The 13,080-nt window shown below is 32.0% G+C and overlaps 1 protein-coding gene across 3 annotated transcripts in view; it reads left to right on the forward strand.

Moving 5' to 3' along the window:
* LOC113512496 (uncharacterized) overlaps window positions 1–13,080 on the forward strand; it is a 98,291-nt gene that overhangs the window by 65,005 nt on the left and 20,206 nt on the right. For all 3 annotated transcript variants that reach the window (XM_052898689.1, XM_052898688.1, XM_052898690.1), the window contains exon 4: window positions 3,749–3,844. In XM_052898689.1, coding sequence (XP_052754649.1) covers window positions 3,749–3,844 — 96 coding nt within the window. The remainder of the gene's footprint in view (window positions 1–3,748; window positions 3,845–13,080) is intronic.

Genomic DNA, 13,080 nt, shown 5'->3' on the forward strand with positions numbered 1-13,080 from the left:
GTTGTAGAATTGTGAAAGTGTAGTGCCGCGAAGTTATCAAAAATATTGCAGTTAAATTAAACATATACTATCTCTAAATTAATGCGAATTTATATGATCTTCATCCATTTTAATATGCTTTAAAATGGAAGATTCTCAATCTGCCTGTAGCAAAATCTTTCAAATTGATAAAAATTTAAATTTTATTCTTAAAAATATCAAAAATTTTTAAAAGAATTAAATTAGAAAAAAATATTAATATATTTAACTAGTATAGACATGGATAACTCAGAAAATCTTTGACAAAGGTGCCAATTTAATTTCAAATATATATTGTATACATCATTATTCCTTAGTAAAAAATATTTATATGAAATATTCAACTTTAATCTTGTAAATATACTTCTGATATTTCATAATTTTACTTTTATTTACTTAAACGATTTCGCTATGTGGCATTCACTATTGTATAGTATAATACCATATCAGCCATTAATTATCCACTGCTAGATAAGATAGACTTCCCCCTATTGATTTTGTTAGTAGTTGTTACGCTTGGCAACCGAGTTGGCAACTGCAGTTAAATTTTGTTTTATTCTTACTAATATATACAATATATAAATATGAAGGCGAGTTAGTTAATCGTTATCTTTTAGCTTCTTAATGGATCCACCGATCGTCATGAAATTCGATATTGATATTGATAATGATATAGACTTCTATTTATCCCGGTCAATCAACATGTGTTGATTGATTTTTCGGTGTTTCGGTTTAAAAGGTGGTATATGGCAATGGAATTATAGAGTATAGAGGCATAACACCTTAGTCGTCAGGTATCATGTATACTCTGTCGTGTCCATTGTACTGTTCATGTCTATAAGTGTCGATTACCATTTTCTATAAGGTAGACTCTCATCTTGTTTGCCATTCTGACTTGTGTAAAAACAACATATCTCTGTGACGCAAATGAAGTCGCGATTAAAAACTATAATGATTATAAACAGAAAATCCGCTAAAATCAATATTGCTATTGTTAATATCATCATATCAGCCGTCAACTATCCACTGCAAAACATAGACTTTCCCCCATAGTCAGAGGTAGATTGGAAATCGCAGTCAGGATTTGGTAATATTTAAAAACAGGAACACTGCTGCTCATCCCTCAACCTTTAAGTCCCTTAATCGCTTCTTAAGACACTGATGAGAAAGGAAGTAGGAGCCCATTCTATATATATATATATATATATATATAAATAATTACATCAGAACATTTCTTCTTATGGCTACATTTCGTACAAATTTCTCATTATCAATTCAAGGTAGATATTCAATCAACTTCCGCATAAGAATTACGACGTCGCATCGCAATCTCCTGTCAAGTTTTCTTATTACGCATACCATTATTTCTTTTTTACATCAGCTATAAACCCGTGGCTTTGTTTCCGTGAAATAGAATAAAATACAACCTACCTGCTAAATACATTTAGTCCATTAAACTTGATTGGGTAATAAATATCTTATAGTTGTATGGCATTTAAATAACAAGGTTTCGTACCTTACGTAATTCTTAAATCACATTCAATGATAGATACCATAGGTTTTTTATAATATGTTCTATGGTACTATTTATGTTCATATGCGACAATTACCATTTCCCATCCGGCAGATCATCGGCTTGTTTGCCATTTCAAATTATGTAAAAAAACCACAAATTTTCATAATAATTTATCAATAAATCATTATCATAAAATTGAAAGAATTATTCGGATTGATACTTGCTACTTATTTTACCATCGTTTAACCCACTAATAACTGTAGTTCCATCCAATCATTAAAGTATGTTTATTCCGGTATCACACAAAAACTACTGCATCAAATAAGATGCAGTTTTCACAGTTGGCTTTCTGAGAGTCCTACTTAAAATCTGATTTGTTTAATCTTGATACTCTATCGAGGAGTGGTCTGTTTAATCGGATTTCCTGCTTCTTTAGAAGTAGGCATACTTCAGAAGTACACGTGGATTTTAATCCACGCGTACTAAGTATCGGGCAAAAACCTACTAAAATATAAAGTAACAGTCTATATTCTAAAAACATAAGATAATTTTCCCTAATTAACGTGACCTAACTAGCTGGTATGTATTTTCGTTTACAATTTTTACTTCAGGCCTACACGGGGTTGAAGCTTTCTCTGAAATATAACAAAAAATTACCTGAAATAATTTTTGAATATTTTTAGGATGATGTTAAGTAAAACAAAAATTTAAATATATATTGTTTAATTAGGATATTTGATTATGTACTACCTTTCTGCCAGTTACTTCTTACACGTGGATTTAAAATTAGGAAAACCAATTAAGTTGACTACCTCCAAATAGTGTTCTAATATATATAAATTCTTATGTCGCGGTGTTTGTTACCAAACTCCTCCGAAACGGCTTCACCGATTTTTATGAAATTTTGTGTGCGTATCTGGTAGGTCTGAGAATCGTCTACATCTATTTTTCATACCCCTCATTACTATAGGATATATAATAAGGATGACCCACTCCTTAATATTTTTTTTTACAAATATTTTATTATGATTTAGCATCGAAAAATACATGCAACTTCAAATTTTCACCCTTTTATGATCAATTCCTATTGTTTAATCGTGATTTTTATATGCCGCAATATGGTTGTAAGATGACAATCGAATATAATGGTTGTAGTACGATACACTTTCATGTATAGTTCTAGAAATAATGTATATGGTAAAACAACGTTTGCCGAGTCAGCTAGTTTACATTTTAAGTTACACATACACATCCAATTTGGTGCAGCAATTATTGAGTAATGCTGGAATAAACATATAGACAGGCAAAATTACAAAAAATTGTTGTTTAAGCCCGCATTAATATTAAGAACCTTCACATTATTGTTTCTTGAATATCACCAATGTAAAGACACCGTATAGTTATAATTTTATTATATTAGTAAGAATGTCCATGGTAATACTCATATCTACAGGCGACGGCTACCACTTTCTAGAAGATGGGACATCAGCTTATTTATTATTCTAAGTAGCATAAAAAATTTATCAAACATATAATAAAAAGTTCTCTTTAGTAGTCGTATTCTTTCAAAGGTATTAACTTTATACAAATTCGCTTTTAAATCTTGATTTTATTTCATACTTTTATTCCTTTAAGTTTTAAGTTAATCAAAGAGGGCTAATAAATTTATATATTTTAACTAGCTTTTATTTAAAATTCACAAAGATTTCTTTTGCAAATTTTCTTAAGTACTTAATTCAATTGTTTCATTTTTAAATGAATGAATACTTATTTACAAAAAACAATGTAAGTATATAGATGTTAACAATAAGTATATTTGTGTATATATCACACGATTTCTTCGTACATTCTTGACTAATTGATTTATATTTCATTTTTCAAATTAATGGGACTCAATCTCATATGAAATCCATACTAATTTTGTCTTGATTAAAGTTGCTCTATAGTAGAAACTTCTATTTTGTTCAGTTAGGCTTCTCATTGTTTTTTTAAAAGTTGCTATCACGTGCATACTAATAATATCGATATTTAATAAAATAACACTAATACAGTGTAAGAAAAAGCAGTGGTCCAACGTCTTTAATATATCCCAAACAATTACAAAACAAATCGGGACGCATTTCTCTATTTAGACGAGTTCTATAAATAGCTTATAGGAAAGATAATGAAATTCTAAACATTTATTCATTGAAAATTTTATGTTGTTATCCACAGGTTGTGTTCTTCAAGAATGGTCAGAGAATAATGAAGTTTGTTAGGGGGCGAGATCCGCCTTATGAGCCTTACAACTTCACGGGAGCAGATATCAACGTAAGTAATCACTTAATACGTAGTTAACTACTAGACTTCAACAATTCTCAATTCCTTACGTATGGTTCCCGATTCTAATTGTTATCCTCTCCCTTAAGATCTACATGTCTCTTCCGAAACCACTAGAGAATACTGAAGCTTTCCAGTTGCAGAACTCAATTTGTGGGTAACTCCTTTGCATTCCGTGCTGTATAGCTGTGGAATAAACTTCCTTTATACATTCGAAATAATCTCTCTATTGGTTCTTTCAAAATAATAATACATTGATAATAATAGACGAACGTGCAAATTGGGCGGAGGCGAAGCCGAGATACACATACTCGTACGTGAGTCCATCAATGCCTAGTTGTGGCCAAGGCTTGTATAGTACTTTTCTCAAACAATGCGCGGAAATCAAACACATAATTTTATTTTTTAAGTTCAATGACGAATAACAAACAATAATAATTTTTAACGCGCCATAATGTTCCTTTGTTTTTTTTTTTTTTCAATAAACAGCTTTCTATTTGCAAGCCAGTTCGAAATTTAAATAAAACTTTTAATTAGTTACCTTCTTGATAGCCATGTTTCGAAGTAAAAGGTCATTCCATTTTTAAATTACAGGACAGATATGACTTTACATAGTAATTTATCTGGCCGCAAAACACGACAGATATGGATTTTCATACAACTTTTGCCGGCCGCTGCCCGCATGTATCTGGACAGTACGGCAATTTTGATTTATCTCTAAGAAGATTGTCAAAATAATGCTCACATTTCCAAGCATGTTTGAGAAAAGATATTTTATCATAATGTCTAAGTACGGATAATATGAATAGCGATCCGATATCTATATATTGGGTTCTGCTGCAAATTGATGGCGGTAAAAAGGTCATCACCCATTTCATTACTGTATTTCTGAGCACAATGAAGAATATTATATGTGTAAACAAATGACGACCTCGATGGCGCAGTGGTAAGCGTGTTGTTTTACGTAAATGTTGCCTCGGGATCAAGTCTTAGTCAAGCCAATTTAGAAAATGAACTCTTCTAAATTTACTCTGACTTGGGAATCATACAATTTATGAGTTTGTGTGAAAAAAATAATTATTATCATCAGTTATTCAACATTCACTCCCCAATATATGCCTTCTCAGTATACCTCCATTAAAACAGTGGGATCATTGATCATGGTAATCTTCACCTATAAAAATCGACTGTTTGCATATAAGATACTACCATGAATAAACATGATACTATAATCTTATTTATTTATTAAATTTACAAATACATTTAAAAAAAATTAATACAAATCTTTTATTTGTTGATGTACTCAGTTGGATATTTTTATTATTTTAGTAGTATTTCAATACTTATAAAAAAAAGAATCAGATACTATTGAGCACTTAAGGATTTAGACCAGTACTCAAGTACTCGCGTAGATATTCAAGTACTTCATCAAACTTGAGCATTATTTTTCAGATGACTTCTGTAGCTTCTTTTTTGTTTAATAGAGCGGTTAAATGTTCAATATAATAGTTTTTCCTTTAGTAATTAATTAACACACGATTACTATCGAATACCATAAATAAGGAAAGAGAAAGAAATACAAACGCGTAAGGGAAACCTTATAAGTATAAATCAGCAGAATTATATCATAGACTTTTATTATTATTTCTTAAGAATAAATTAACTATTAAATTAGTAAAGAACTATTAACAAACTTTAAACTCATAAAAATAATTAAATAAAATTATTAAACAGTTTCGTGTTTTTTGATTATTGCTTATGAGTATAATTTTTGCATAAAATATAGCACGTAACCCAGTTCTTAGCATGAGCTTGTAATATTTTTCAATAAAAATACATTAAATAAACTATCGTGTTTGTAATTGCCCGCCTTTAATGTTTCTGCTGCTTTCCCTTACTCGAATCTATATTTAAATGAATATTTATTTACAAGAAACATGGTAAGTATAATATAATTTTCGAATATCACATATCTGATTTCAGTATATTGGGTACTCGAGTAAATAATCATTTGAGTCAGTACTTTAATCGAATACTGACTCAAATGAGGAAACTCGAATAGTCATACATTTACATTAATTACTTTGTGGTTTTTATATAAAAATGCTAATGGTTACTACTTTGTATTTATATATGTGTTAAGGATATAAGTATTTTTTTATATATATATATATATATATATATATATATATATATATATATATATATATATATATATATATATATATATATATATATATATATATATATATATATACATAAAGCTACATTATCAGCTAGGCTACACATTGTTATCTAAAATTTTGCTTACCCGTACGAAGCTAGGTCAGATCGTTCGTTAAGAGCAAATTGCTTTATTTGCCCAGTAAAATGTATTAACGTTTTTCAAAGCCATGATCCCGGTTTATTTTAGACGCAACGCAAACCACTCACGTGGGTGTTTATATCTCAATTTACTTTTATGAGTGTAACAAATTAGCTGTAAATTGTAAAGAGCCTATAGAATAATATTCATTCATTTATATTTAGGATACGAACAAAAAAATCCATACTCAAACAATAAATATAATATAGATGGTTACAATTTATTACAGTAACCAAGTTAAGAGCCATAAATCCATTACTGCAATTGTAAGCCATTTAGAATACCAATTACAGGTAATTAACACTAATTATCATGCTCATAAAATAGTTGCCTTGCCTTTGAAAATTGTTAAGCTATGTGTAAATATGTCTATGCTGCTGAACTTGTTGTTTTATAAATTTAATGATCATACAAAAAACCTGTATTTAAAGTAGTTCTTCTTCTTCTCATAATGCCTGTCCAACTAGGGAAGGTTGGCTATCAGCTCACGAAATCTATCTTTGTCTCTTGTGAGGTGGAATATTTTGACTACTCTCGCATTACCTGTATACTCTCAGATGTTACGAAGCTAAAACTTTTTTCTGCAACTTACCCTTCTCTTACTAGTAACTTTGTCCATCATAATCACATAATCGTTTATAGTAATTTGTACGGCATAACTGAGGCAAATTAAAAACCATTTTTTGTAAGGAAGCTCACGCCAGTTCCAATTTTTATAAAGTAATTTGGACTCTTCTTGCTCTATTCAAATGAAAGATATTCAGATATATTATTCATAAAAAAGAAGAAATGAAATATATATTTATTTAGTTCTTCACTTAACTCTGCACTTAATACTAACCAAAAAACTTAATAATAAAAATAAAACACTAAAATGGTGCCACTCAGCTATATTCCATGTCCTTTTTGAACATGACATTGTTTTTTAATGTTAAAAACATTTATTAAATTCTTTTTTCAATGAACAATTCATTCTTTGGTCCATTTTTTTTTTTATACAACTCAGAATGGCAAACAAAATGACGGCCTCCCTGATCGAAAGTGGTAACCATTGTCTATAGACGTAAAAAATGTAAAAAATATTATAAAAAAATTATTATAGTTTAAAATAGGGACTTTGTTTTGATTAAAAATATTTTTAACTGCGTAACATTATGTAAAAATACATTTTGTAAATATTTTTAGAAATACTGTTATTTTACTTCGACCTAATTTAAATACCGGTTTAACTTAATTGTAATTAGATCGAATAAGCTCCACTAGTTTCGGGACCTATTCGGGATCCTTAATCGTGAGTGGCTGTGAGACGAACGCAAGACTAACTACGCGCCTAGGCCTGCTGAGCACATGTTGATCCCGAAACTAGTCGACCTTTCTTAGTCTAATTACACGTAAGGTAAACTGATAGTTATTACATTAAAATATAATTTAAATACGTTACATTTTTAATGACATGAAAATATAATAGGAATTCCACTTACGCTATCGGTAGATAGGCGATCTACAGGTAAGGAATGATAGGTAAAAATGAAGTTAAGTCAATTAGCAAGAGATCGCATGAAACTCGACGTATACATTGCTAACAATATCAACGCTTGTCCCTATTAACCAACTATCCCTTCCTTCAACACGTTATGATACGTAGTTCCGCTACGTATTTAAATCTACGACTAGCTGTATCGCGCGGCCTTGTCTGCTTGAATTAGTAGCTAAGTTATCCTATGTGCTATGTTATCCATGTACCAAATTTCATTCAAATCCGTTCAGTAGTGTTTGTGTGAAAGAGTAAAATATCCATCCATCTATCCATCCTTATAAACTTTCTCATTTATTATATTAATAGGATAATATTATCCTTTCGCCTATCCTTCCTTATATCCGCAAAAGAACCAAAGAAACGGATATACCCCGAAGAATAAGCAAGTTGAACTGGCAATGGGTTGGTCACACAGCTCAAAGAATCGACAACCGATGGGGTAGAAAGGTTCTTGAGTGGCGACACGTCTTATACTACGTTTGAGTGGCAAACGTAGTATAAGACGACAATTCCTTTCCCCCCAACTAGTGGGCTAGTTGGGGGGAAAGGGATTGTTAGCAATGGAGTTTGACAGTCCCATTGTTAGCAATTTGCCCTATTAGGTCGATCTCCACGTGGTTCCCCCTATAAACCATCGTGAACAATTCTTATTGAATTCGTTACGATGGGCTAACTGACCTGCTTCATCCTCACCTATCATCCTTCACTGGTGCCCCGCCGGTGTATACCATTAGCGCGGGTGGGGTTACCATTCCATTATCACCCATTAAAAAAAAGACCCCACTAGTTGGAGTGACGACCTCAAATACATTGCAGAGAGTCAGTGGATGTAGATGGAATATCTTCAGCAGTAGACAGATAATGAAATACGTAAAGATTATATTATAAATGTGAAATTGTGTGATATTATCCTGTCGTTTGTTAACTCTAGGCATTTTGTTAGTTTTACCAATCATCATTTTACCAATATAAATTTGAGGTACGCATTTCGTATTGGGTAGAGAAGGATATAGGCAAATTTTTATCTCAATCAAAATCAAAACTGGTAAATTCAATTAATACTGTTAGGCTACGATGACTAAGAGATGGTAATTAGGCAAAACTCAATCCAAGTAGACGAAATTCACGGATGAAAGGTAGCTAGTAATCTTATTACGATTATAATGATTGATGAGACAGGTAGACATCGTTATTGCCAAAAGCGATCGTTTACAACATCCCTTTTTTATTATATTGAATTCAAAACGAGGTGAAGAAGGTCTATTAATTGGTATAGGCAGCGATGTTACAACCCACTTGCTTTAACGACCCATTTTTTATGAATGAAGGTAGAATGGTCGGGTGCACCACTCTATCTTCATCCATAAAAAATGGGTTCCATATTAATGGTATGTAATGGTTGAGCACTAGTGAAGGATGACACGATGAGGATGAAATCAGGTCAGTTGGTTTATCGTGGAAACTTTGCTAAAAATTAATAAAGATGGTTTCCAGGAAGAACTGTGTGTATGTAGTAACGGGAAGGCTAGTCCTCATTTCTAATATATATATATATATATCATCATACCAGCCATTAACTAATCACTGCTGATTATGTCTCCCCCATAAAGGGGTTTTTAACAGTAATTGCTGGGGGGAAAGTGATTGTTAGTAATAAGGTCTAATAGCCCCATTGCTAGCAATATACCCTCTCAGGTCGACCTCCACGCGGTTCCCCATGGAAACCATCATGGTTTATTCTTGTCGAATTCAATATGGTGGGCCAACTGATCTGCATTCATTCTCACCTATCATCTTCCACTGGTGCCTCGTCGGTGTATACCAATAGCGCGGGCGGGATTTCCATTCCATTTTCACCCATTAAAAAAAACACTAGTTGCTATACTTGGCAGGCGGGTTGGCATTGTTATTGTTTGACAATCTATCATAATCATCATCATATCAGTCGTTAATTGCTCACTGTTAAACATGAACCTCACTTTAGTAGTTTTGCCAGTAGTTGCCACGCTTGGCAGGCGGGTTGGCAAACGCAATTAGGCTTCGCTGATATTTTAAGAGAGACGCTACTGCCCATATCTCGTATATTTAGTTCACTTAGTCGCCTCTTACAATACCCAAGGGGTGACCAATTGTATGCCGGAATATATTTGACTGTGTTTCAGTTTGAAAAGTTGGAATATGGCAGTGAATTTACAGGATACAGAGGAATAATACCTGAGTCCTCAGGAATGGTAACGCGTGGGGGTATCATGAGTGAAAAAATATACTCTGTTATGTCCATGGTACTGATCATGTCTATAGGCGACGGTTACTACTTTCCATCAGGTGGGTTGTCAGCTTGTTCGCCATTCTAAGTTGCATAAAAAAATACAATGAGATTTGTGCGTTATTCCTTAGTCGCCTATTACATTATCATAAGCATTAAAAAAACATACACTGTATGTTTACTTCGTCATTATAAAAATAAGTTTCTAATATAAGGCTACTAGACTTTTCTAAATTAGCTAGTTGGCTCAGCTTTTTATCGCTAAAGCAATTAGAAGAAATTAAGCAATTAACAGATGTTCCAACAGCTAAATTTGTTTATTATACCTATTTTCTTCGCATTATTATTATATATTGCTCTGAAATAAAGTAGGGTAGAGGCGACAACATTGTTCATAATCGCTACGTATATTTTATTCTTGAAAAAAGACATGTATTATATTTATACCAGTCTTTGAGAATTAAAAAAAAACTGCTATAAATGAATCATAATACAATTCATTTCTCTCTAACGAATCCGATACGTACAAAATTCGACTGGATACGTATAAAAAAGTTCAAATTTTCAAAAGTATATCGGAATGAAACGGATTATAAACTTTTTGCAATAACTTCACAATACAATCCAAAGTTGTTGAAATATATAATTGAAAATGGCGCAAGAAAATGTTTCGTACCGTATGGATTAGCGAAATAAGATACTGAGAGATTGAGAATAACGAGATAACTCCAAGTTATTATAAAACTGACTCTGATTACTTAGGATGTGAAATTTTCTTTTAAACTATATTCTACAGATAACATAAGATTCATACAGATAATATATAATTTTCATTCGCATTTGAATAAGGATTAGCTTCTAGTATAAGACAAATATTATATATTTTTATTGGGTTGACCTTCAAGTATTATTATTGTTTCTGTCATCATCATCAGTTGTAATTGTCTACTGCTGAACATAGGTCTCCTCCATAATGGAGATTTCGTCAGCAGTTCTTGGCATGCGGATTGACAACCGCAGTTGGGTTTTGGTGACGTTTTAAGAGAGACGCTGCTGCGCATCCCTTGACCATTTAGTTCTCTTAGTCGCCTCTTACGACACGAAAGAGATGGCCCATTATATGCCAGGACCACACTGCGATTATTATATTACAATTAAATATTAAAAAAATAATTAAATTAAAATTATATAGGTTATTTACCATATACTAATATTATATAGAGGAAAGATTTTATTGCTTGTTTACAAAATTATTCAACTAGTTCTAAAGTCTTTTACCTAGAAAGTTACATTATCAGCATATAGTAACATAGACTATGTACATATTATTTTACAAAACTCTATTTACCTGTGCAAATCCAGGGCAAATCGCTAGTCTATACTATAAATAATATTAAGAATATTTAATGAAATTTATCGATTCACATGACGTAGAATCCGTTAGGTGTCAAACTAGTTATTTACATAAATATATAAAATTTTCTCATGTGTCATCTATATTTGAATTTGAAACCACATCCGTCATATGCACATAAATATGTAAATACACGTCTGGATGTCGCCTTTTAGCTGCAACTTGGCAAGATTTTTAAGTAAATTTTAAATATTTACTATGTATTGCTATAGAGATTTATTGAAGTAATAAACATAGTATCGTTTGTTGCTAGATATCAGAATGCATCTCGGAATAAGTACGATAACTGTAAGGTATTAATCAATATTTTTAAGACGAATATCCTAAACTGGTGACAGATCTAAAATAAAGTTTTTATGAAATATGTATATGATAGACATATCATCATCATTGTTACTATACTGCTGAGTATAAATCACTCCTGAGAGGGTTAGAAGATTATTGTTAGTAATAGAGTCTATACATTAACAGTATCAGTACAGGTAATTGTAGAGAAGCCAAACTGTTCACTCCCGAGGGACTGCAACGCAATGCACTATTGCGGGTTCAATACAGCTAGAGGTAGACAGAGATATATGAACTGGCATTATCTTTTACTATCATAGATTTCTAAGTATAGGATTTCTAGTCTATACTTATATCGACACGAATTGATAGTGATCCAAAATAAAGAAACTATTACTAACAATATCCTTGTCAAATCCACCTCTACGCGATGCTCCCTTGTGGCTTATTCCTGATAAATTCGTCACGGAGGGCCAGTTGAGCTGCTTACATAATCACTCACTGATATCTATATCAGTATATACTCGTACTACCAATAGCACAGATAACGTTACCGTTCCATCTTCACAATTAAAAAAATCTACTCCCGAAGCACGCTACTGAAAGCGATATTCGACTTCCAGTTATTACAGCTACCATTCATTTACCATTATCATCATTTGGCATAGCCACAGATCATCCCATACTGACTACTACTAATATATACTAACACGCTTGCCAAACCGAGTCGCTGCTCCAGAACACGTCACAATCCCAACTATACTCTAATACATATACTGTTTTCTGTAATTAAAATACAATACCACTTTTTTTTCTAGAAATTATTGATTATATTGATTATTTTTTTTTAAATTAAAGTAGTCTATATTCTTCTCTGTCCCATATAAAACGCGTATTTATACATGACAATTGGTTGAGCCAATAAAGCTCCAAGAAGTAACAAATATATTCGTCACTATGGGCTAATTGACCCGCCTACATCCTTACCTATCACCACTGATACACCGTCAATGTATACCGATAAAGCACGTTGGCAACCATTCCACTAATATCCATTAAAATAAGTTACTTTTTATACTATTAAGTGAACATTTTGGGGAAATAAATAGAGACATTCATTTCATTAGAATGATCCGAGAATCATTTTTGGTTTTTTGCACCTAAGAACTAACCAGCGCTTACGGTGGGCGCCCGTTATCTTTTTCCGGTATTAGTTATAGGGATACGCGGACCATAAAATCCTATCGTCACTACGCTATGGCTCGATTTTCGAATAAACCGTTTAAATATCTTTGAAGTTAAGAAATCGTACGATCATAATCCTAACTAAACTTTGTACTGACATATTACTTGGCTATTT

Source organism: Galleria mellonella, unplaced genomic scaffold (genome assembly GCF_026898425.1).
Source record: "Galleria mellonella isolate WM207_F2 unplaced genomic scaffold, CSIRO_AGI_GalMel_v1 utg537, whole genome shotgun sequence".
Lineage (NCBI taxonomy): Eukaryota > Metazoa > Arthropoda > Insecta > Lepidoptera > Pyralidae > Galleria > Galleria mellonella.